Below are 26600 nucleotides of genomic sequence, written 5' to 3'. Positions count from 1 at the left end.
TTCTGATTAGAAGCATAGTCCTGCGCCAATACAAACGCATGCAGAAAGCATCAACAGGAGTGCGATTTCAACCTTTTCATGGGATCAGGACGATCATTATGTCCCATCCTATGTCTGGGAACAAGAGCAATGCTCCGGATAGAGTCCTTTTTCCATTCTCTTTAATGTTCATAGTTCTTACAAAATTTCCATGCCAAGTCAAACCGTAAAGAGGTTGCAAACTTGAAATGTCTCTATGCTTTTCTATGATTTTTCCTCTCATTTTTTTTTTCTTCCATTGGGAACTTTTCCCGGGAAGAGGGTTCTTCCGTCCTTTTAAAGTGATCACTCTCATGTTCTTAATACAATCTTAAACTTCATACAATCATAGAACTTATTGTTGTTTTGAGTGGAGGTGATAAAACTGACTCGAAACCCCTCTCAACCCTTAATTTTAAAATTACAAATGAAGTGGCAACCTAAACTTTGTATGTTTACTTAGGCTATGTTTAGAACACAAGAAATGAATAAAAAATATATATGTAAACATAATAAGATAAAAATAATGATGAATTGATATGTCTTTTTCTCTCTTTCTCATTTATGTTTTTTGGGGGAACACACACCAAAAGAAAAAATGCTCCACAGGATGATGATGATGATGTCTGCAGCTGGTGCGGATGAGATTGAGCACTGCAACAACGACAACAACTCAGCCTTATTACAACTAAATGGGGAAAATCCAAGAGGAGCCCCCCAATAGATAGGCGATGTAACGCTGGCATTTCAGCCTTACAATTGGAAAAAAGAACCTGTTGTTGTGGGCTTCACTAAACCATCAAGACCAATAATAATATAATGCTTTGACAATTGACACCAAGATTACTGTAACCGAGTCATGATCCCAATACATTTTTAATTGTTTAATTTCAATTATATCAATCTTACAAAGTTTGGGTACTGAAACATGATTTTAACTCTGAAATTGCAAAGAACTTTCCCTAGACAATGTCACAACAATGAAGTAACAACAGTTAATCACCCTGCCCGCACCACTAAAAAATTTAGAACTTTTTTAAATCACTAATAATAGTGGACAATGCTTTGACCTCGTCAGATATGGGATGATATCAACTTGGAAAACTGATGTAGAAAATTCATGCTCCAATGAGAAACAGAAAGCAGTGAGCACTGAAGTTCCACACCTACTCCAATTTGTATTCTTGTTGTGTGTCGTTTCTCCATTTCTCCTTGAACTAATCATGATTAACAATGAATGGTTAGAACAGCCCAAGCAATAAAACCCTCAGTGATGCAGCATGGCTGAGGCAAAACCAAATGTTACAACTTTGAAATGCAATATGTGACGCATCATATTGATAGAAACAGTCCTGCCCACCCTCCTTACACCAAAATTGAGTGAAGGTTGGACCCACCATGAGTAAGTTTCTTCTCTGGTTGACATCTTATTGAAAAAGTTAACCTGATTGGTAAATGTGCTAATCAAATTAGTAAACCATCATCTACACCTCTTTTTTATCAGAGGCAAATGGTTATTTTATCAGCCAATCAGTCAGCCTTTTCACCAAGCAGATCTTTCATGAAAAGCATTTCGATTTTCGACTTAAAGGGGTCTTCAACCTTCACATATTAACAACAGAAGGGTGGAGAGATCCAAAGTATACTTCTATTTCATTTTCCTTGCATACACAGAATTGCACTCCTGAAGACCCTTCCACATGCAACATGGAAAACCACAGGCACACAGACAAATATTTGATTGAGAAAGATGCACAAGAAGGGTGCAGCTTTACCTGTGCGAGGTGCTTCTTCTGAAACCGGTAGCCCTGGTAAGGAGAAATTAAAGAAGAATTAATTATTGACACCACGTGCAATACAACTCACAATAAGGGCTAAGAATGATCTATGACCCAACACCCACCCCCCTCCCAAAAAACAAAAAAAAATAGAAACGGCAAAGACTGAAGGATTCTTATCGACTAACCTTATCAGTTCCGTAAATGTAGTCGCAGTAGGTGAACACTGAAGCAAAGTTGCTTTGGCTTTGGCCCCCGACATAGTGATGGTAATCATGGTACTCGGCACCTCCATAGAAGGGGATATACTTTGTGAGACTCCAAGGAAAGTCATACCTGCATTGAGAGCCAGGTTAATCACATTCAAATCCTCATTTATTTCTTGGTGAAAGACAAGACATTGTAAAGCAGTTATTAAACAAAAAAGAAAGATAAATAAAAGAGGCAGGTGAAAAGCAATTTAGAAGTAATAAAATCTTGACCACCGATATGTTTTTTTATGTCTGGATGATTCTGGTGTACATTCTCTCATACCCAATGTTTTGAAACCGGATACGATTTCACCAAAAAAAAAATTCTTAAAACCTGACCTGGACACAGAACTGGAAAAGGTCAGTCAGTTCAATCCTGTCCACCTAGGATCCACCCACTGATGTCAACAAATAAGCTACACATGTATTTCTTAATTTTACTTATGGATAACTATTTCACAGCAATCACATCTTTTTGGGGAAAAGAACTAACAGATTGTAAATAATTATAGTACTTACCACAATAATTATTAAGCAATTTTTCTCACGGAAGTATGTAATGCAGTACTAATGTCCTAAAAGGAGTTGGAATTTTCAAAATTTTGAAACAAAGCAATTAATAATCCATTAATAAGGAGCTAATTAATACTCATCAGTCAATGGGCTGACTAGCATACTGATCACATAAGACTTTAAAGATATAAGATAGGAAACTACTCTCATGGGAATTAAGGCAAAGGTGGGATTATGAAATTCTTGATATTGTTAATATGAAAGAAATATATAAATATATATATTGCAATGTAGCTGCATATCATGCCTTTCTAAAAATGTACTTTTGACAAAACAACCTGGAGCGTATTACACAACGTGTAGGCTACTAAAAAAGATCGAGTGGGAGTAACCACTATGCTGTATTTCAATCATTGGGATTTGAGAGCCAAGACAGTAGGATACCCATTATAGCTACTTGCCCTATTTAAACGGCTAGAAGAGGGTTTTTTCACCCTCCCTGCGAAGTACTGATACGAACTCCCTCTTAGTGAACTAAAAGGAAAGAAAATTCTTTCACAAATGACACATGGGAGAGAGAAAAAAAGGGCAATGCGTCTTGTATGAGAGTCCTCTTTCTGAATGCAAAAGAGATTTGAATCGGTTTAGTTTAGCTTGAATGTAGGAGTGCCTAAAAGTGCCAGTCTTCTGTTCCTCCCTTTTCCTCCTCTCCTCAGTCTAGCCAGTAAAGGCTGATAGCGGTATTACGATTGAAAATACACACTATTTTAGCTTAAGCTTACCATTCTGATTGCAGAAGAGGAAGGACGATATGAAATAGGTTGGCAACGAAAAGAGTAGCTTAAAGGTCTCAAAACGTGTGAAAATCAGGCCGCTGGAGGTGCCTGATATCGCCTTTTCGGTGTCATCGCCCCAATCCACGTACGATTCACACGAGTTTCATTCCGTCACTGACGAATGGTTCTTCCTTTGTTGAGATAGAGTTGACAGACTAAGCACCAACTAGATCGCCTATGAACAAAGTACTCACAATGATGATTATAGAATGGAGGTGTAAGCTCCCATTACGATGAAGCAATTCCACCATTATTTAGAGTTCAAACTAAGGCTTTGAAGATTGGAGGGAATTGCAGTTGGAAGATAAGGACGGGACTCCAAGTTCACTACTAAAGCTTTGAAGAGTGGAAATGCTAAAGAACTCAGAATTTCTGATAACTATATACCTGCAGATTGATATTTTGGTTCTAAGCAAGTCAGACATATTGAACCAAATTCATAATCTAAGACTTCAACGGTTGGTTGTCATTTGTCAAAGGAAATCCAAGGAAAGGATATTTTTTAGGACCGAGTTTCCTTTCACACATGGGCCATGGTGAAGGAAGAATTCCCTCACCATGGGCACTGGTACCATCAGATGGCCATAGGGGAGGGTAGTTTCGACTTCGTCAATAGGGGGTGGGAATATAATGATGATCTTAAAGTCCAATCACGAGGTCATTTCACCCATGGTGAAGGAATTCTTCCTTTCCTACGGATGAAGGAAAACTTTTGCCTATTTTTATTCCGAAGTGATGGATACTCATACTACCCATAATTTACTTGAAATTAAAATATTGTTCCAGATGAAGGGTACAGTAGAAAAGTTTATTGGTGGACATATTCTTAACTTGAACTGAATATTCTACTAGTAAGAATGAATCACAAGCATTTGATACCCACTATCTCTAAAGGGACATACATAACATTAAGCACTTGGGGGGGGGGGGATTTATGATGAAAACAAGATGTCCATTAAGAGTTAATTTTTCCAAAAATTCTAAAATCATCCGAAACCATATAATAGTAAAAAAAAAAAAAAAGAGTTCTTTAACCGTCATCTCCTTAAGTAAACATCCTCCAATAAAAAGGGTGGTTGGGAGTCGAATTGTCAATGAGCAGAGGGATTTATTGATATAAAATCTGAATCAGAACTTTTCATATCCTAGATTTTTTTTGTGGTTTGGAAAGATTTTGAGAGACAGCAATGGACTTTCTGCACTTTATGGAGTACAATGATGGAAGATCTGTAGCTGCAATTAGGATGGCAGATAATTTGTAATTCCCTCATCCAAAAGATATTAGGGGTACCACCACTAGATGATAAAACTAAGCCATTTGACATGGCTTTGCAACAAAGGTCATTGACAGTATTAGTCAGAGCCCACCATGTAAGTTATAAGTCTCCAAAAGGGAGGATAGATTGCCTGAAAAAAGAAGTGAATTAGGTCATCGACTGAATGCAGACATGATTTCGGTATGGAACCAAAATACCACGGAATTGAGTAATGTTTTGAAAATTGGGGCCTAGAGGGAATTACGGAGAACAGCATGTAATTGCAAAAGGTTACATCAAAGCAGAGAAGAAGAAAGGTATTACATGTCAGTGGCTTAGCATAGATTAGAGTTTCTGAGCAATCACTCTTGAAGTTGTGAGTCGCAGAAGCAGAGAAGAAGAACACAAAGAATCTATGGAATTACACATAGGGTGGCTAATCATACTATAGAATTTTTGAGTCTCTTTATAATTTAATAGCCAAATTTCTAAGGAGTCACTCTTTAGACATTGAAAGTCATCCATAATTCACAAGTTGAGATTAATCCTCAACTGTGATAGCACTCTATTCCATGCATCATCATAAGTCAACTCAGATGTGAGATCTTAGTCTCCTTGTAAAGTTAATTGAATAGCTTAACTGAATAGCCTTTCAAAGGGTGCTAAAAATATGTTATAGATAAGGGGTGCTGTTCTCTACCCGGGAACGCATGGTGGCGCAGGCTGCACCTAGACTCATGGGGCGGGGTGCATTGGTCATTTCGGCCATTCAGGGGGACAGGGTGGTCATTTCGCTCCCCCCCCCCCCCCCATGTGTCTGAGCGCATCCTGTGCCCCCCAGTGCAGAGAACATTTCCCCTATAGATTTTGAATCATGAAAAATTGATCAAAATAAATGTGATTAAAATAGTACTTACACTCAATTTTGAAGTTAAAAAAAAAATCAATTCCTCTAAAAATTATAGCAGAAAATTTCTGAAACTGACTAGATTCACATCTGAACTCAGACAAAATATTAAACCAATGAAAAAAAAAACCTTTGCTCCAATAATGGACAAAATAAATAACTCACACCTGGAAGGATGTTTGCTACCATCCCATTCTACTTTATGCAGTAACATGCGGCCCAAGTCCTAGAGAAGCTTCCACATGGGCCACATGAAAGATCAACTCCTTTATTTGGGTGCTAGAGTTTGAAACCAGTAGTTATCATGACTTTCTTTCTAAATAGATACCATCTTTAGCTGTGTAAGTACAACTAGTTTATTAGAACTCAGTATCCAACTTGAAGATAACCCAATCCACTCAGGATCAGTGGACAACCAGGTTGGTTGCCTATGACAAGTAGCTAATTACTCTGCTTGTCACAACACCTTTCTGTTTTAGTTGGTACATATAAAACATGTTTTGTCTCTTGTGAACCCCAAGCTCCACACTTGGTACAGCAGAAACCCCTTTGAAACAACTTCATGATCAAGACAAAAGGGCCAGATCTGCAATAAGATACTTCCTAAGAATAAAACTAAAGCAAGTTCAGGTTTTCCGAACACTTCATCAGAAAGATTCTCTTTTATTCTTTGCAGTAACACGTCTTGTTTGATTATTGGGGTAAAAGTTAGCCCATGTGTTTTCTTACAACAGGGTGAAAACTGCAATCACTTCTTTGGGATTTAAGAGGGTAGATGACTTCTCTTCTACTTCACAAGAGAAGTTTGGTGCAATTCCAGTAAAAACCTGCATTGTTTGATTCAGTATTACATTATATAATTCAGCAGTTGAAATTCCGTATTTGAATAAGTTAAAAGTATTTTCCATATTTTTCTTTTCTTCCCAAAGAGTGATTGCAAGTGTGGGAACTGCCTTTACAAGATCCCCATTGAGAACACCAAATTAGTGAGGTTGAAAGAATGCACCGGAATCATCTAAAAAGAGTTTCCCAAAGAATGAACTTAGGAAGTTAGATAAGAAATTAATATGATAAACGCAAGTTCAAAAATGAGAAAAATATATATTAATATGATGAATGTAAGTTAAAAAATGAGTAAAGATAATATAAAAATAATTTAAAAAGTATTGAAATTTCAATGCAGAAAAAGGGGTGCAACTGATCATGATGTCGCAAAACCTAATATGTGGGACACGGAAAATGACCAGCTGTAGTTAGGTATAAGAACCGACAAACTCATAGATGATAGCCCTCTAGGAGACAACATTATTCATAACTCTGCCATGTGCCTATCCAAACTAGTTTCATTGAGGATTCCTACAGGATACCTCTGGGCTAGTTTGGACTCATTTTCCCGACTTTCTCCATCTGTAGTGAGCCTTGATTAGTTCAACATCAGTTTGTGCCTCTCTACACCAACCAAAAAAGGGTTGCTTTACTACTGTTGTTCGAAAATGAGGTTATCCCAACTAAATGGAGCTACATGGATCCTTGCTCTCCAATCAGCTCTATTCAAAGTCATACACGATACAAGGCCTAAGCTATGCATGTCTTTCCTCACCACTTCTCCTAGGGTTATTTTAGGCTTGCCCCAGCTCTTTTAGTTTCTTCAATTTGAATCAAATCAACCCCCCCCAGTACTGGAGCATCCCAAGGCCTCGCTTTCCTTTGTGTTACATGAAATGAGAGCCCAAAGACAGCCTCCTAACCTGTGAAACCTGTTTGCCCGGTGGACATAGTTGTCAAGGCACCGCCTCGGCGTTCAGGCAGATTTTTGGGGTCTAGGCGGATGCCGCCTTAGTGTCATCGAACGCCTTGCCCCTTATTTTATGCCAAATATCTTTTAAGTAAATGAAATAACTTTCATTTACTTAAGATATTATTAATAAATAAGCAAATACCCCCTATTTGAATCCAATAAAAATAGTTAAAAATCAAATTCCAAAAGGATAAAAGTCAACCCCCAGTTCAAGAACAAAAACTGCATTTTCTGCGGTAGGTAAAATTTTCAACTTTCTAATGCTGGGGTTTTTCTCAAATCTAAAAATTTCCTAAATCTTAATATGGTAATAATTGCTAAAAACCAAAAGAGCTATAAAATATGCATTTGTTTTGATATAAAAAAATATATATTTTCATTCAGAGTGCTTTTGACAGTATTTGAGAACACCAAATAAGGTTTGACCGGAACATAACTCCTTCAATATAAATCAGATAATCAATCTTGGATTTGTTGGAAAGTTGGTTTTATGCATCTAATACAAAAGGTCTCATTAAAAATAAAATCATTTGACCAGTCAAACTTCTTAGAGAACAAGAACATTTCGCTAAATCGAGAGTTGTTTAATTACTTATACATAAGATCATATTTTCTAAGTACAATATAAACCAAATGTGAGACTAGGTATACCATGACAATGACCAATTCCAAGAATAGTATAAATAAACTGTACGTTTTGATTGATTCAAACTTCCAATAACTTGCTTCTTCAGTTCTATTGTCTTCTAGTTCTATATTGATTTGATGACTTGATGTGGCTTAATATTGATTTTTGATGACTTGATGTGACTTAATGTTGATTTTTGATGAATTGATGAGGCTTAATGTTGATTTTTGATGATATAAGGTATATATTGTAAGATACTAAATAAAGTTAAAAAAGTGGGGAAATAAAAAATAACACTTAGGCACCCACCCCTCCACCGCTTTGGGTCGCCTTGACAACTAAGTTGACTTCACCCTCCAAACCTGATCTGTGTGGAGCAGGAAAGAGGAGATCGGAGTCAAAGGGAAGCTGAACATGGTCATGCCACCTCAAACGACTCTCACGTAGCTTATCATGTATCAGAGCTACTCCCAACTCAGCTCTAATGTGGTCGTTCCTTACTTTGTCCTTCCCAGTTTTTGATGTAGCTCCCACGACTGACCAGAAGAAGAAGAAGAAGAAGAAGAAGAACCAAGGCCCATCGAACCAGCTTTGGATGGACCAGATTGAGCCAGCCCAGCAGGTCTTCTAGAAGGGCCAAGAAAAAGAGGCCAAAACACTGTTCATGTGAACAGTGTCACAGCCCATATTTGCCTTGTATGGGGATGCTTTTTAGAAGATCTTGTGGGCCCATCAAGTGGAGAAAGCTTCTCTCCTAATGCTGCTATAGTTCAGTTTCTATTTCATATTTAGAAAGTAGGCTTAAGTTTCCATTTCCTTAAGTTTCTAATTTGCTCGTCTTTGCATGTTTAGAAGGCTTGGTTATGAAGCCTTTAGTAGTCTCTATTTCCATTAGTTACTATTTTCATTAGTTTCTATTTTCCAAACAGTTGCTAAGTTTTACTTTCTATATTTGTAGCCTAGCCTCTGTCTATAGAAAGGCAGCTATTGCAATTGATTGACAGAGAATTAATGAATGAAATAGCCCAGGGTGAGAGACCCAGGGCTGATATAGCCCATCCCCCTATCCCTTTCTTCTTCTATCTCCTTTCTCCTCCTCCCTTCCCTGCTCGATTTCCCTTACTTCTGCTGTCATTCTAAGATTTCTGCAAGTGCTCTGAAGACCTCTGGAAGATCAGAATCAAGTCTAGATCTATTGCTGTTGCATCAATTTGAAGGGAGTCTTTGAATACCCTGCGGCTCTGCTGATCTGCCCAGGTTTTGCTGCAGATTTTAGACTGGGATATCTCCCTAACCAGCCACTGAAATCAATTGATATTTGGAAGGCTGAATCACACCATCAAAGGCTACATTTGATCCCTGACTTGAAGTCCAGTTTCTCACTGGTTTGGCCTGCAGACCCTAACCTTCTAATTTAGGAACACCTTCGCAACTCACAAGTTAGCCATTGAAATTGGCTGAAATTTTCAGCAGAGATTCCTCTCTGTCCCTGCTCCACTCGATCCAAGTTTGGATCTCTTCCCATTGCTGGTTTGGTTTCTACACACCAATCTGTACTTTCTAATTTTGAAAACCTACTTCTGTTGTCTCTGGCCATTGAAATTTTTTCTCTGATTTTTCTATTTACTTCCCTACCTAAAGTCTAAGTGTTCTCACTGAGTTTACTGGAGTTTGAAGGTTATTATTGGGACTGTAAACCCTAGTTTGCAGTCTTACATTAGTTTTGCCACACAGCCATCTCAACATCCTCATCTACGCTACAATTAATTTATTTATAGGTGCTTCTTAACTGACCCAACATTTTGCACCATACATCATAGCCGCTCTTATGAAAGTCCTATAAAATTTTCCTTTAAGCTTTAAAGGAATATGCTGATCAATATAAAAATATATATAGTGAAATTTCAATCTGGTAAGGGGATAGTCATTGACCATGGGGTGGCACAACCTAATATGTTGGATAAGGAAAAGGACCAAGCTGTAATTAGAGGTATGGTATGAGAACCAACAATCTCATAGATGATAGCACTCCATGAGACTACACTAGATTTTCCTTAACTCTGACATGTGCTGACTTTAACTAGGTTCATTGAGCATTTCCTAAAGGATACCTCTGGGGGCCTTAAAAGAAGGATATCTCTGCCGCTGTTTGGATTCTTTTCCTCAACCGTTTCCGTCTATATTGAAGCCTTGCGTCCCCCCCCCCCCCCAAATGTCATGTTACTACTGCTGTTCAAATTGAGATCAGGAAGGATTTTCTTGATTATGAGCGATATTTTAGGACAGAAGTCCTCTAAGATGGCTGCCACACGACCTGTATAAGAATTCCTTCTTATTAATTTGAGGATCCTTCAGATTCCACACCCCTTACAACATTTGTGCATAAAAACTAAATTTAGCACACGAGCTAAACCCCACTATCTAAATCATTTCCTGAAGTATAATTCATATGAAAATAAAGAGAAAAGATGGAAACAGTACCCGCAGTGCGTTTCAATAGCCTCCATCTGTCGCAGAGCAATCCACAGCCAAAATGTAATAATATGTCCAGGAACCAATGCCGGGCCAACAAAAGACGGAATTCCAAGGATCAAAATCTCAGCCCAATGAGCGTAAGGAGCAGCGAAACCAATCGGAGCAGTATACTCGTGGTGGACGCGGTGAATTTTCTCGTACCCCCATTTATTGTGTAGCAACCGATGGATCCAGTAATTCCCATAATCCTCAATAAGAAAATACACCACCAACTGCATAACAATTTCCCAACCCGATGGCAGCGGCAAACCTGCCCTGATTCCAACTAGCTGCAATAACAAAAACAATAACGAAAGAACTAAATTTAAATAAAAGCAGCACCTGATGTCAATTGTCAACTTAGGAACGCCGAACGCTCAATTCAGAGACAAAACGACAAATGCAGCACCTTGACAGTGGGGTAAGAGACTAGTTGCAGAGGACCGACGATGAGTATGAACATCCGCATGACTTCTTTGTAACATCTAAACGTCTCAGAGGAAGAGAGCCTCACTTTGGGCTGAATCTTGAACTTGTCGATTTTCTTAGATCGCTTCAGTTCCATGAAGACCAATGGCAGAGGAGCCAAAGAGAAGATGCAGAACAAGAAGAGAATGTTGTGACAGTAGAGGAAGTAATCCGACTTCTTGGCTGAGTAATTGAACCATAGCTTCTCGGCGAATGTCAGCTCTCTGGCGAAAGCTACCTCCGCTTCTTGTATGGTCTGATACGGCAGCATTGTTGATCCCCTTGGTCCCTTAATCCTCTTGCAGACAAGGAGATCAATCCGACCAAGAAGAAAACATCCAGAAGAAGAGAGAGAGATTTGTTAGGGTTTAGTTCGCGAGAGAGAGGAAGAGGGAAGGTGCGAGAGTGCGCGCAAATCGGAGGTGTAAACAAATAAATTCCTCTAAAAACAGGAAATGTGCCCCGTCAGTATGCTGGGACAGGGACGATGACAGTTCAGCTCTTCTGTATTATGCTATTTTTAAGCCTTTTTTAATTCTAACATTAATAACCGTAAAGGAGAAATCTAAAGTGTGGAGCACAAGTATCTTAATAAAAAGTGGTCGTGAGCTTATATCACGACACGTGTTTACATCTTTATCTTGGGAAAATTACATGATTAGCTATTTTTGAGTTTTTATTTACAAAATTACCCACCTTATGTTTGAGTTAACAAAAATAAACAAAAATAAGTTTAGTTTTACAAAACTAGACAAAACAGTGACTCTCCTTCCTTCCTCGACAGTTCCCCTCAGAAAAAATCTCCTTTTTTTTTCCTTTGTTACTTGGGGTAGCAGATAGGGCTGTAAACAGATCGGATTCAGCTCGGATAGTGCTATATCCGTATCCACATTCGATTAACTATCGGACGGATTTGGATAGTGCTAAACAGATACGTATCAAATATTTTATCCGTTTACATGTAAATATAGCTTTTCGGTTAGCTATAACCTATCCGTATCCGCATTGGTTTAGTTTTCGGATGGAATCGGATAGTGCTAAACAGATACAGACACAGATATGGAAACGGATTTCGGCTATTCATTTACACCCCTAGTAGCAAAGAATGGCGGTGGCTGGGACAAGGGTAGGGTTGCAGGGAACGGAGGATGCCTGGGCGAAAAGGTAATGATAGGGGTAAAAATGTCTAAAAAAATAAGTGTGGGAGGGAGAGACACTATTTTGTCCAGTTTTGTAAACCTTAACTTGTTTTTGTCTATTTTTATTAACTCAAACATAGGGTGGACAGTTTTGTAAATGAAAACCCAAAGTAGCTAATCATGTAATTTTCCCTAACTATTATGTCTAATTGATTGATATCATGTTGATAGATACCCATTCGGATCCTCTCCAATTATACACCCAATTCTTCGCCCAATTCTTCTTCAACCATTCATCTAACGATTGGGAGAACTTGAACATACATCCCAATGCCTACCAACAAATGGAAGATGTATGTCCAAATCCTCAACGTTGTATAAATGGTTGGAGAGTAGTTGGAATTGGAGTTGGAGAGGATCTTTTTCCTGTAGATCCTCCAAAGATGAGAAGATCAAGATGGTCAAAGTATCAAACTCTATGGACCATGAGTGTGAAAAGCAATGTGGGTCCAACTCTACGGACCACGAGTTCAGTTTAGGTGCAAGTGCAAGTACATGTGAGGGCAACCACATGTTCCATTTTTTTCCATTTAAAAGGAGAGGAGGGGTATTTATGGATATGGAAATAGAAAGGACATGTATTTGCCTTTCAAATCCATTCTTCAAACCACGACCGCCATCGTTAAAGTTAGCCTTTGGCTTTGGCCACTTAAAGGAGTTCTCTCTGTAAATGGTTTTCGGCATCGCCAATCCGGCCTTGAATTTAACGTATCAATCAATCTGTTTCAATATTGACATCTAGCTGACATTGGATACGTGCATGGTACGTATATAAAGGTATAATTCTCAAAATATTAATGATATCAATATTTATGAGGGGAATATTGTTCGATACAACCAGTACCATTCTCATATCAAATCCAATATCTGATACCTAAAACCAAGATTCTAAAACTCGGGTTTCAATAAAGTTTTGATAAGTCAGAAATGGAGTTCATCTCGATTTCGACTTTATCTCGGTAGAAATCTAGGATTTTTTCCATTAAAAGAAAAATCAAGGTTTTTTAGGTCTGATGTTTTGCAGGTTGCCTATTTTTCACATTTTAAATACAATCTATGAATTATATTCATAAAAAAATCACTGAAAATGGTACTTGTGGTTATTGATCCAAGTTTACTAACGTACGCATTGATACGATACAGACACTAAATATGGTATTATAAAATTTATAATTAATTTACATAATTATAAAGTACTTGAACCTTGAATAATACATTGAATCCAAATAAAACATTAAGATGCCCTTCTTCAATTCTATGCAGAGTTTCTTGGTGGGTCTAATCCACGAGCAGTGTACCACTGAAGATTGCGAAGTCGTTCCTCCGAATGCACAACATACGTATCCTAGCAAACTGACACATGGAATTAACTAAAATGAAGAGAGCCTAGTTCAACTAGAAAGTCTGAATTTTGAAAAAGTAACAATCAACTAATGGTATGTCGACCCAACCTAAAAAATAGAAGCTTCAAGAAGGAGAAAAAAATCTCCTATTTATCGAGAAAACATTTGTGGAGGAAAACAAGAACAACCATACATACAAAGAATGGCTATTCATAGCAAATCCCGCACCAAACCATCAAATGCTTTTTCTCCCTTGCTTCCCTCACTTCCGAACTCAAGCAATACCTATAAATGAACTTAAAATAACTCTAACCCAGATCCTAAAATCTTTTTAAAACCCTAAAAATCCAAGAAGCTACCAAACAGAAGCACTAGAAATCTCTCTAGAATCTCCGCAGGTCAAAATGAAGACCGAACAAAAAAAACTACTGCTCAAACTAAACAAAATTAAAGATTTGTAGGAAAAAAAATCAAAAACTGAATTACCAACTCACCTGAATCTTCTGGTTCTGGTTCTGATCAAATAGGTCGATGATCAGAACCAGCTCTTGCTAGCTAACCACCATTCCCGTGAATCACGACAACCTCTTCTCCCATTTACATACATAAAATAATGCATATATGGGGAAAAGAATCAATCAAAACTCATCTACATTGCTTTAGCTCTGAAAGGGGACTTTTTAAATCTAGAAAAAGTAAAGATTTTTAATTTGCTGAGACCTAGCCTCGACCGTTTCCCTGTGATTTCGATCGAAACTGGACCAAAATGGTCGAAACTGGGACGAAACGAGAGATTTTTAAAAGTTCCATGTTAACTCGTCTTGAAACCTGTCCCGACAGGTTTCGATCGAGTTTTGATTCCATGCCTAAAACTGACTTTGTTCCACATTTGGTGTTGACATGTATTATCCTTCCACTCCCATTTCGGGTCTGCTGCCATCTAGGGCCTGCATGATAACACTTTTGTTTTTGAGTCATGTGTCTATTCCAAAAATGATTTTTTTGTATTTCTATTACTAAGCCAAAATTTTGGGCAAAAAAATGCGTTTGATAACGCATAATAATTTCAATATCTATTTTGGGGCTAGAAAAGGAAACGAAAACGCACTTATTATACACAATCATTTCTATTTTTAGAACTTCTATAAAATTTCAAAAATTTTATTGAATTACCCAAAATTTGATGGAGGCGGTGATAATGTTGATGGTGGTGGAGGTGGAGGCTGCGCTAGTGATGGGAGTGGTGGTGGTGGTAGTGGCAACGTCGGCGACGCTCCATTCAAGTTTTCCCAAGATTGTTTTCTCCATCCCCAATAGTTCTCAGGTCCCACCATTCAATTAGTTGATCCATGATGTCAGCGGGTTAAAATTTATTAAATGGCCAAACTACAATTGAAGAAAGGCGAACTTACCATTTTACCTTTCTTTGCAAAACCCTCAAATCGAAAGTGTTAGCTAGGTTGCCAGATCCGATTCCTCTACTTCTGCCCTCCCGGTACTGCCATGCGCTCCCACACACAAGCGTGGCTGAAAGTATCGCCTTGCCCTAATGGGGGTAAGGCGTTCAGGTAGAGATAAGGCGATACATTCCGCCTTGCTTGTATGTGAGGGCGCACACGGCAGCACGGGCAGGCGGAAGTAGAGGAGTCGAATTGTAGGTTGCCACTTATTCGTTGTAAACCCTTCCCTCTCCAATGAAGACGATCCGACGAATTACTATACTCCAAGCCGAAGAATCCAGACAGCCTGCAAAACGTGTAGAGGCAATTTTTTCTCCCTCCTCTTATTCTTTCCCTGTTCTTGTTACTACTCTGAATCGTCTTCTCCTAATCTGGCTTTGGCTGGGGTGTAGTAATGTCAAGGAATTCTGGTTATTTAGACCAGGTATGCTGTTCTTACTAATTTATTGCTAATTTTTATCTTTCCAATTCCTGACTTGATTCAGGGTTCACAAACTTCATTGACCACCCTTCTATAAATAACTTTTTTGTTGTCTCTGTTGCTGGGCTTCATGTACAAGGTTGTGGAACTTGATTTTTTGTACCCAATCGAAGGAATACACCGGCGATGGGAGAGTAGTCACAGGATTACTTCCACTGCTACCACCCCTGATCAAGCTGCCTTCATATTAAGCATACTAAAACATAAAGTGGTGGATGAAACACAAGAAACATCAAGTATAAGAATCAGATCTGGTTCATATACTTAAGGATTATAGGATATGGCGTCGGCTCTGGAATTAAACCAGTGATCAGAATTTAGCCCTAATTCCTGATCCACAGAGATCTATACTAACCATTTTAGTTCCTCAAGGTTCAAATTTATTCTATGAATAAAAGAAATGGAGAAAATCAACAAGAAGACTGTACAATCTACTAAGATAAAAACATTTCAATTTCCAATACTCCCCAGAAATCTGAAAAAACAAAAAACCCATTATCAACATAAAGCATTCTAGCTAATTTCTAACACTATATTCCAAACTCTCTCTCTCTCTCTCTCTCTCTCTCTCTCTCTCTCTCTCAACTAGAATCACTATAGTAGTAGAAGAACTTTGAGCTTTCAGGCAGACGTATTCGGATTCAACAGTGAAGCTTTCCATCAAACAGTTGGTGGAGTCTCTCTATCTCCTTTGAACCACACCACAGGGAAACAAAAAAAAATACAGGAAAACCAAATTAAGCTTCCAGAGAAGAAGAGTTGGTGGATTGATTCATCTCTTTGAAAAAGGGTTGGGTCGGAGAAGCTACAGGTCGAGTTGAAACCAAGAATCCAACAGTGTGACCGGCGACGGCAGCAAGAAATATACCAGCGTTGTAAGACATAACAGAAAGCATAACCATATAAGTAAGACCCACTCGAAGCATGTGTAGACCACTTTGTCTAAGCCAAGTTGCTCTTGGACTTTCCCTCTGTTTTCCAGCCTCGGTAGCCTTCAAGACCTCAACAGTGGCTGCAAGAACAGCAACAAAGAACAGAGACAATACATATAAGCTAACGTTGTGGTCAGGGAAACCAGGGAAGAGGATTTCCACTTGTTTGCCCCAGAAGAAAGTCATGTGGTTCATAAAGTTGGGTAGAGATGTGTTGCCTTGAACTTTATCAGCTTCCATGTTTTGGAAAGGAAATAAGGATGGATTGTGGTGGAGAGATGGCGGAAAGAGAGATTGATTCAATTAGTCTTTGCTGCAAAAGAAGAAAAGGGCGTGTACGTACACACTAGTATACATGGGGAGAGAGACTCGGATTGGGCACTGCGGGCCTTGGGACGGTGCGTTACAAACCCCTGTCGCCTACAAAGAACCCAAATCGGGTCTTATTGTCTTTGAGTGGGGGAGGTGGAGTTAGGTGTGTTTTGGTGGGACAGGAGGAAAGTGAGGAGATGTAGGAGATTACTTGTTTTTCGTATCCATTTCTCCAAACAATTTTCCTACAAACCGGTTGGGCAGAAGGAATCTCCCTGTTCGATTTGCAATAAATTTTTTTCCTTCTTCGCCTCACAGGTCTTTGTTGTAATGGAACTTTATGGAAGTCGGAGAAAAAGAAGATATTAATTTCAATTTGGAAGCTTCTGTACGTAAGATGACTACAGAAGTTTAATTTGAGGAGTCCATGAAAGTCTTTCTTTTTATTTGATGAAACATGAAATTTCTTCCAATTCACACGGCTTTATTGCGAGTGGTTGATGTAAACTGAAGGAAATTTTGAAGGATCCAGCTTGTTTTGCTTTTTAAGGTTTGCTTGGTAGTTGCTGGAGTGGTCCTCCACGTCGCAATTGAAAGTGTTGTTTTAAACAAGTAGTAGTAAATTAGTAGTGGTTAAAATTCTTGTCAAAAAACTGAAAAAACAAGGGAAATTTACATATACCAACCCTGAGGTTTGACAAAAGGATATTTTCATGCCCCAGTTTTGGAAAATGCTGCGTACTCCTGAAGTTTGTGAACGGTAACAAATAAGCCTATTCTATCAGTTCATGACTAACATTGTTAAAAATTAGACTTGAACTGACGGAATTGCCCTTACAAGAAGAAGAAAAAAAAAAAACACCTGCAACTTATCTGGGAAGATGAGTTGCAGGCATCCCTTTCTCTCCTCCTTCAAGGAAAAAAAAAACCCTGCAACTCATCTTCCCCAAACAATTTGGGGAAGATGAGTTGTAGGTATCCCTTTCTTTCTCTTTCTCTTGTCAAGTTTTAATCGGTTCTTTTTTGCCCTTTTTGAATCTCGCAAGAAAGGATCCTAAAAACCAGCAAGCAATCAAATGGTTAGTTCTGAAATCAGGGGCTGGCAATAACTCGAGCACATTTCAGGGTGCGATTATGATGATAGGAGAAGCTAATGGGGGCAGGAACCTGGAGTTTGAGTTGCCCTAGGGAGGTGATCTGTTTCATGAAGTACCAGGTCGAACTGATTGGCATAAGAGAACTCCAACAAACTCAAATCAGTTTCAGAAGTACCTAAGGGTTCTTCTTCTTCTTCTTCCTCAGTTTTCAGTACTGCATCCTCGTCCTGTGTCCAATTTCTTTTTTTTTTCTTTGAATCCGTTTCAGAAGAGGAGAAATGAGGCGAACATTTTGAATATTTTTTGGTCAATTAAAATTGAAAAAGAGAACAATTTACAAATACATAAACCTTGGAAACAATAACTCTCTTTCTGGGTAGAAGATCATTTTCCTTTATCAAGCTTTTAATTCAGTTTTTCAGTTTCAGTTACGATTTCAGTCTTTCAGCTTCCGCTTTTCCCAAATTCCAGGGCTCACTTGACTTTTGGTCCTTGTGACCCACAGGAAAAGAATAAATCTCCCTTGATTATCTTTCTAGTTTTCATCATTGATCTACACTGCCTTGTTCTGTCCTCTTTTTCTTTTGCTGAAAATTGAGGGTCGTCCTCTCTTCCTCATGGTTTCTTCTTTTTCTTCTTTGCTGGACAATTAATTTCTCTGAATTTGCCTTTCTTAGAGCTCTCAGAAGATTAAGAAAATAGGAGGGTTTTTGAAAACAAGAGAAGATTTTGAATTCTGATTAGTAGATTATGAAGCGAGAAAGTTAGGAGGTTGAGGAGAGAAAAGCAGTGAATTGTGATTAGTGAGAGAGCGATTGAGAAGATGAAGACGAGTCATCATTTACCAAAAATGGATTCAGAGCAATAGGGATAAAATTACGGGTCATAAATTCACTGGGCAAGATGTGCTGGAGATCTTTCCCTGTACTATGAGCACCCAACTCTAGACAACACTTCACTCCTTAGACCTTTCTGCTTCAAACTCCACCCACTTTCTTTTTCTCCTTCACCATACAGAAAGAAGAGAGTAGTTTTCATGACTGGTTGCAGAGGAACCACCGAAACCATCAAAATAGGAATTCCGCAAAAATTCCCCTACCTTGTTTTTGTTAGCCAAAAGGGCTTCCCTGTGGAGACTTCCCTTATTTTAGGGTTTATCGCCATACTTGAAATTTGATCCTTGATTCGATTTTGAACTTTGGGAATTGCAGAATTCTTACGTGTTATCGGACAAGGATACATGCAACTCATCTTCCCCAGTCGATTTGGGGAAGATGAGTTGCAGGTATTTTTTTTCTTTATAAGGGCAATTTTGTCATTTCATCCCATGTGTTTCACACTGTTAGTCATGAAGTGACGGAATGGGCTTATTCGTTACCATTTGCAAACCTCAGGGGGGTACGCAGAATTTTCCAAAATTGGGAGGTGAAAATATCCTTTCGTCAAACCTCAGGGGTGGTATGTGTAAATTTCCCAAAAAAGGTTAAAATGTGACTTCATATTGGGCTGCAATAGGGTCGTGTTGGGCCTGGACTTTTAAAACCTTAGCCCAATCCTGAGTCCCCTTAGCTAGGTCCAATTTGGTCCTGAATCAAGACCAGCAAAATCCAACCCTGACCCACCCTCAAGGTCGGGCTAGACTGACTCTAATTGGCCTTGACCATCGTGAGAGGGGGAGGGGGAGGGGGAGGGAGATGCATGGGCTGCCTAGGTTGGGAAGAAGAAGAATTTTCTGATCCGGGGTTGGTGTACTGAAATTCCAAATTGAGTGGCTTTAGAGGAAGAAGAAGAAAGAAAGAAGATGAAGAGCAAGAACAAGGAAAATAAAAGAAGAAAATAAAAGAAGAAGAAGATAGGGTCGGGTTGGGCCAGGCCTGGCTCAACCTAAGGCTTCAATCTTGGTCCAGCCTGACTTTGACCCAGGGTTAGAAATTCCTAACCTTGACCTGTCCCAGGGTCAAGGTATCTCAACCCAGGCCCTGTTTGAGCTCAGGGCGGGCCCCAAACCCCTACTATTCAAATCATCAAGTGAAAGAAGCTTAAATTTAGCAAGGACCCGTCTAAAAACTTCAACTCTGGATTTTGTTTACACTACCTTTGTGCCCAGACATAGAGTTAGGCAAAATGACTGCAACACCCCCATGGAAAGGAGGAATTTCTTAGGCGCATGGCGGTCATTTCACCCACCCCTGTGTTTAGAGTCTGGACACAAGGGCAGTGCATCACACACGCCCAGGTAGCGTTCTTTCTCCTATATACTAACATTATTCAACTACTCCGACAATACAACCCCTCTTATATGTCTTTTTTTTATTTTTTTGAATCACCCCTTAATTTTCTCTGAGTAATTTTATAGGGAAAAAAAACTGTGTCTGAGAGTGTGCACGCTACAATCATACACAGAGGAGGAGAAATGACTATCCCGCCCCCTGAAAGGCGGGATATGCCACCCCTGTTGATGCTTCCCTGTACAATCCCATTGGAATTGAAATTCTATCAGACATTTCGGTGGATCGAGAATGCACTATCCTTCCTTCTGCACATATCAACGACAGATCATCACTAAGAATTATCGCAGCTACCGAGGCTAGCACCTCCCTGCACTGCACTATAACATGAGATACTTGGGTAGCGACCTTTTCTTTTAGGATGAGACTTGACCTTAGGAAGGTTGAAACTTGAAACTGCTTAATAGAAGGATCCCTGGGCTGCTTGTTGATACAGCTTCGGTTTCTGTAGAACCACAAAATGTGATGATTGAAGAATGCTGGAAACCAAATTGACATATTTGTTAACTAAATGTGAAACATCGAACCAGGCAAGGCAAATCCACGCACAGATCTTCACTAACGGTCTTACCCACCTCGAGCCCGTCTTGCTACATCAAATCCTTCTCTCTGCACGCAACTCCTCACACATCATCGGTCAATACGTCCAACAAATCCTCAAGCGATTGCGAGACCCTGATGTCTTCTCATGGTCCTTCACCATTCGATACTTCACCCAGCACGGCAGATTTAAAGACGCCATTGCTCTCTATGCCCAAATGCAGAGATTGGGGCCAAGCCCCACTACCTTTGCTGTTTCATCAGGCCTCAAAGCATGTGCTCGAATTGCAGACAGTAAGAACGGGAAAGCAATCCATTCGCAGGTTCACAAGTATGGATATAGTGGAGATGTTTATGTGCAGACCGCTCTTGTCGATTTGTATTCAAAATTGGGTGATATGGAGACTGCACAGAGAGTGTTCGATGAGATGTCTGACAGGAATGTCGTTTCGTGGAATTCAATTCTGTCTGGGTATTTGAAAGCAGGGGATTCGGATATGTCCCAGAAGGTTTTCAAGGAAATTCCAATGAAAGATGTGGTCTCCTGGAACTCAATGATATCTGGGTATGCAAAAGCTGGGGATATGGAGAGTGCAAATTTTTTGTTCCAGCAGATGCCTGAGAGAAATGCTGCCTCTTGGAATGCAATGATTAGTGGGTATGTTGATTGCGGGAACATAGAAACAGCTCGGAGATTTTTTGATGAGATTCCATGTAGAAGCAACGTATCTTGGATTACTATGATATCCGGGTACTCAAAGAGTGGCTATGTTGACTCTGCTCAAGAGCTCTTTGATCAAATGGATCAAAAAGATCTGCTCTCATGGAATGCCATGATTTCTTGCTATGCTCAAAACAATCGGCCGAAGGAAGCTCTCCGATTATTCAATAAGATGCAAGAACCCAATGTCGGTGTACAACCTGATAAGATGACTTTGGCCAGTGTTATATCTGCATGTTCTCAATTGGGGGATTTGAGATATGGACCGTGGATTGAGGCATTCATAAAGAAACTTGGAATTGAGTTTGATGATCATTTGGTTACAGCTCTAATTGACCTGTATGCAAAATGTGGTAGCATAGATAAAGCACATGAGCTCTTTTGTGGCTTGCGAAATAGGGATTTGGTTGCTTATAGTGCAATGGTTTTAGGCTATGGCATCAATGGAAAAGCTTTAGATGCGATTCGGTTATTTGAAGAGATGAGAAATGCTAAGATCTGTCCCAACTCAGTAACATTCACTGGAATTTTAACTGCCTATAATCATGCTGGTTTGGTTGAAGAAGGTTGCCGATGCTTCACTTCCATGATGGAAGAGTATGGATTTCTGCCCTCGGCTGATCACTATGGAGTCATGGTTGATCTTCTTGGACGGGCTGGATGGTTGGAAGAGGCCTATAAACTAATAAACAGTATGCCCATGCAGCCTCATGCTGGGGTTTGGGGGGCATTGCTTCTTGCTTGCCGGTTACATTCCAATGTTGAACTTGGGGAGATTGCAGCCCAACATTGCTTTGAGTTGGAGCCTGATACAAGTGGATACTATTCTCTTTTAGCAAATCTATATGCTTCTGTTGGTAGGTGGGATGATGCCAAGAGATTAAGAAAGGTGATGGAGGAGAAAGGAATGACCAAAATTCCTGGATGTAGCTGGATGGACTCAACTTAGATTCCTTCTCTTTCGATATTAAATCTATGATTTCTTACTTGAATTACAGTTGGATACATTCAAAACTCATATCTCAACTCTGATGGGCTACAATAGCTTCCATGGTTTTGAATGATGGAGCTACTTCATTTCAATTTCTCATCATCTTCACAAGCCAGTCCCTGAGGTTTGGTGATTGCGAATGATTCAGTAGCAATTACAAAGGTGTCTTTTGGTTCTATTAGGAGGATGCTCTTACAATTGGATGTTTGAGCTCTGTTGCTACGTTCAAAGAGAGAGATACGACGGTATTCCTCTGGGTGGCCCTTAGTGAGTTGTAAATTAGTCTTTGATGATATGGGCAACTCACTTCTGTCTGGAACGAACACCATAAGCTTGCTAAGAAATTTGCAAAAACTATAGATTTACGGATCATCATGTTATGTGCCTAATGCGAAAAAGATCCTGTGGATCCGGGCAGCCGGGTTACATGTGCAGCGCTAGGCTCAAGGCAGCGCACTTTGATCGCCTTACCCCTGCTCGGGCAAGGCGCTTGGGCGGGGGTAAGGCGGTCAAAGCGCACCGCCTTGAGTCTGGCGCTACACATGCAGCCCAGCTGTCTGGACTAATGAGGCCCACTCTAGTGTATGGGTACTAGATTGGGTCAACCTCGTATAAGATAGGTTAAAGGGGCTTGATTTAACGCATTCCATCAACTCTAAAACTTTTGACGTATTGGTAAAATACCTAACACATCATCTCAAGATAACAGAAATTTTCGAGTGCCTTTCTTTACTTATTGGCAAGGCCTAGGAGCATATATATGTTTATTTTTATTGGGCTGGGTTCGTATTCAGTCTGGCCCAAAACTAGCCCATATCAATCTCATAATGTAAGAACTTTTGAGCTCTTGGAAACATAATTTAAATAATATGTTATAAACTAGAGTCGTTATTGCTTCTAATATTCATGTTTGATTTTTAAACTCGCCTATTGTAGCAAGATAAATTTATTGCATACCATTCTACACAAAAAAAAACATTTATTGCATACAAAACTCCAAAAATTCATATATTAAAAAATGGGTAAAGTACACATACTCCTTATAATGCACCCAATATTCCTCGTACCCTCTTAAGGTTCTGAAAAGTCCATGTACCATCCCTACAAATTCCACGTACCACCCCTACTTTACCCCCCCTAATTCCAGATAGGTCCAAACCATTAAGTTTAGCCGTTAAGTGTTAAAAACTTGACCATCTTACCTTTTCTTCTATGTTTATAAATTTGAAAGGACCTAATTGCCCTGACCTATTTGTTCATAATATGAAAAGACCTTTTTGCCCTAACCTAATTTGATTAGACCCTTTTATCCCCCACTATTTGTTCTTAAGAACCTAACTCAACCTAATTACTAAAATGGCCTTGCTAGGGCATAATTACCAAAATACCCTCATCTTCCCCAAATCTCATCTTCCCCAAAATCCATCTTCCATTTCTGAAACTTCTCTCAAACCTCCATCAAATCTTCAAAAGGGATCTGTTCAAGTCCGATAATGGAGAACGGAGATCAATCATCACAAGGGATCTATTCAAGTCCAGTCTGCTAGAGAAAAACAAAAAAAAAAAAAAAAAAAAGAGGGTGAGAGGGAGAGAAGTCAGCAAATCAGCATAATTTCACAAAGAAAGCAGAAATTATGAAAATGTCAAACCCAATGAAACAAGAGAAGGAACAATGAGAAATGAGAGGAGTTCAAATACAGAACAACGAGAGATGAATCACGATATAGCCTCAGATAAAGATAGATTGCGATGAAGGGTGATCATCATCCCTACCCTTTAACCTGAGAAAGTATGTCAGTAGCTTTGTTATTTCTTTTCTGAACCCAATGTGCTAGCATTGGCTTAAGCAACGAGAAGCTACAAACCGAAACCCTAATTGACAAGTGACCACTCGAGTAGATCATATCAATGAATTGATTACTGTTTACTCCTCTTCAGGTTTTACACCCAAAATTAAGGATCTTATCAAACTCCAAACAGAGTAAAAGCAGAATTGCGGAGGAGGAGACGAACCGGGCTAAGCGGCACGACAGCGTAGAAACGCTTGTCGAAGAATTCCCCAACGCAGAGATGATGGCTTCGTTCTTGAATTCGAAGGAGAAAGATCTGTTTGAGAGAAGTTTCAAAACAGATCCCTTTTGATGATTTGATAGAAGTTTGAGAGAAGTTTCATAAATGGAAGATGGATTTTGGGGAAGATGAGATTTGGGGAAGATGAGGGTATTTTGGTAATTATATCCTAGCAAGGGCATTTTAGTAATTAGATTGGATTAGGTTCTTAAGAACAAATAGTAGAGGTAAAAGGGTCTTATCAAATTAGGTTAGGACAAAAAAATCTTTTCATATCATGAACAAATAGGTTAGGACAATTAGGTCTTTTTAAATTTATAGACATAGAAGAAAGGGTAAAATGGTCAAGTTTTTAGCACTTAACGGTTTGGACTTATCTGAAATTAAAGGGGTAAAATAAGGGTGGTACGTGGAATTTGCAGGGATGATGCGTGGATTTTTCAAAACCTTAGGGGATACGAGGAATATTGGGTGCATTATAGGGGGTAAGTGTACTTTACCCTTAAAAAATTAGCTTTCTTCCCAGCTGATTTCTGAAGTGGTCCAAACCTGAATTTCTCATTGGCCACCCCCAAGTAGAACCCCTATTCAGGGTTTTAGGAATTGGCCAACATCGATACTGATACTTGGTTGATACTATATTGGTGATACAATATGTATAGAGGGTAAAATGTTCAAAATATTGTATGGTATCAGTATCTTTGAGGCAAAAACATCTGATACGTTCAATTCACATTCGTATTTGTATAGGGATATCCATGTTCATTTAAGGATATTTAGAAAAATATTCGAATAATCCAAGAAAAAATTTATCTGATTCAAATAGATATCCAACTAATAATAAAAAATTAAACAACTAATGATCTTGAGGGTTTTTGAAGATTCAACAAGTTCTAAGGATTGAGAAAATGAAAATCATGAGACCACTACAACAACTGAGAGACATGGATTGAGAGTAAATTATATCTGGGGGGGGGGGGGGGAGAAATTTAGGGTTACACAAATTAGGGATGTAAATAGATAGGCAAAAATCCGAATTCGATTCGCATCTATATCTGTTTAAGGATATCCGTATTCGATCATGAAAATTTGGATCCGATCACATCATAATTCGTATCTGATCCGTTTACATCTCTAGGTATTGAATATTGATAACAAACGAACAGTTCGAATAGCATCTACTGATATCATTGAAAATTTGAAACTAGCTGATCCCACAACTGATATCGTGCATTAAAACTATGCCCTGTTTTAGCTATTTAACAATGGTCGGTTGTGTCGACCTATATTCTAACTGATATGACAATTAATTAAGGACGAGGTTTACCTTAAACCATGGCCGAGACCTTCGGTCGATGTTCATAGGTATTACAAACATGGTTCTAAGTATCGGTATCGTATCGCCCATATCGAGCAGTATGTATCGATTTTACTAGTCACCGATACCGATATTGATACCGTGCCGATACCATATCAGTAGTACAGTACGGATAAGTGGTAAAATGATCCAAAAACTCACTTTTTAAGGAAATTAAGGAGTAATTTTGTCCAATACAGTCAATCCAGACTAGTATCGTATCAATATCGTATCAATTTTTCATGTTATCGATAACCATTCCGATACCGTGTACTAAAACCATGATTACAAATGGAGAGAATATTTTTAACCATTCCTAAATTGGGGGAGATATTTATAGCCATCTCGCTGGCCATAAAAATCCCTTCGTGGTCAAGGAAAACTTTATCATTAATTAATGTTTCTAATTGGATCAAAGAGGAGCCCAATTGGATGGACGGCCATGTGACATAATTTTGTTTTCTTTTATTCACAAAGGAGATAAAGTCCAACAATGCTTTTCTTGATTTCTCGAGGGGTTGCCTGTTGCCGGGTTGCCTGTTGCCTTCTTTCTTAATTTTCTTTTTGAATCTTCGATTGACTAACGTTGGCTGTGACCACTGCACTTACGTATATAACATATACCTTTGGCCTTTATATCATGATTCAGAACCTCTATAAAGCGTGGATGTTGGATTTAACGGGTTTTAAGTTTTGGAGACAATTTCATATTTGTGTTTTTTTTCGAATACATTGATTTTGTAATATCCAATTGACCACAATTTTAAAGTATTTTGAACATAGCCCAATAAACGAATATAATTAATACCAAAAGATCTTCAAGGTTGTTTTATCTTAAATGT

General features: G+C 39.0%; 3 protein-coding genes across 3 annotated transcripts; 1 reads left to right on the top strand and 2 right to left on the bottom strand.

The window, feature by feature from the left end:
- Positions 1-872: 872 nt before the first annotated feature.
- On the bottom strand, positions 873-11394 carry LOC122648006 (methylsterol monooxygenase 1-2-like). Its single transcript, XM_043841286.1, has 5 exons — positions 10909-11394; positions 10467-10789; positions 1985-2132; positions 1794-1826; positions 873-1235 (listed from the first exon to the last, which is right to left on the bottom strand). Exons 1-5 carry the CDS (start codon positions 11236-11238, stop codon positions 1185-1187), a joined length of 885 nt encoding a protein of 294 aa, XP_043697221.1. The 5' UTR covers positions 11239-11394; the 3' UTR covers positions 873-1184.
- A 4782-nt stretch (positions 11395-16176) lies between these two features.
- LOC122648005 (copper transporter 1-like) lies at positions 16177-16640 on the bottom strand. Its single transcript, XM_043841285.1, has one exon. It carries the CDS (start codon positions 16620-16622, stop codon positions 16188-16190), a length of 435 nt encoding a protein of 144 aa, XP_043697220.1. The 5' UTR covers positions 16623-16640; the 3' UTR covers positions 16177-16187.
- A 3905-nt stretch (positions 16641-20545) lies between these two features.
- On the top strand, positions 20546-22332 carry LOC122648002 (pentatricopeptide repeat-containing protein At4g22760). The gene has a single exon (XM_043841283.1). It carries the CDS (start codon positions 20556-20558, stop codon positions 22287-22289), a length of 1734 nt encoding a protein of 577 aa, XP_043697218.1. The 5' UTR covers positions 20546-20555; the 3' UTR covers positions 22290-22332.
- The last annotated feature ends 4268 nt before the right edge of the window (positions 22333-26600 follow it).

Source organism: Telopea speciosissima, unplaced genomic scaffold (genome assembly GCF_018873765.1).
Source record: "Telopea speciosissima isolate NSW1024214 ecotype Mountain lineage unplaced genomic scaffold, Tspe_v1 Tspe_v1.0358, whole genome shotgun sequence".
Taxonomy (NCBI): Eukaryota; Viridiplantae; Streptophyta; class Magnoliopsida; order Proteales; family Proteaceae; genus Telopea; species Telopea speciosissima.
The sequence above is the reverse complement of the archived record's forward strand: the minus strand, read 5'-3'. Positions and strand labels throughout refer to the sequence as shown.

What these genes read in the sequence shown, in the direction of transcription:
- LOC122648006 (XM_043841286.1), bottom strand. Translation starts at nt 11,238, where the DNA reads ATGCTGCCGTATCAGACCATACAAGAAGCGGAGGTAGCTTTCGCCAGA. An exon ending in ACATTTACGGAACTGATAAG is followed by an intron (nt 1,827 to 1,984) that starts GTTAGTCGATAA and finishes TCTCCTTACCAG; the next exon opens with GGCTACCGGTTTCAGAAGAA. An exon ending in AGAAGAAGCACCTCGCACAG is followed by an intron (nt 1,236 to 1,793) that starts GTAAAGCTGCAC and finishes AATCATGATTAG; the next exon opens with TTCAAGGAGAAATGGAGAAA.
- LOC122648005 (XM_043841285.1), bottom strand. Translation starts at nt 16,622, where the DNA reads ATGGAAGCTGATAAAGTTCAAGGCAACACATCTCTACCCAACTTTATG.
- LOC122648002 (XM_043841283.1), top strand. Translation starts at nt 20,556, where the DNA reads ATGCTGGAAACCAAATTGACATATTTGTTAACTAAATGTGAAACATCG.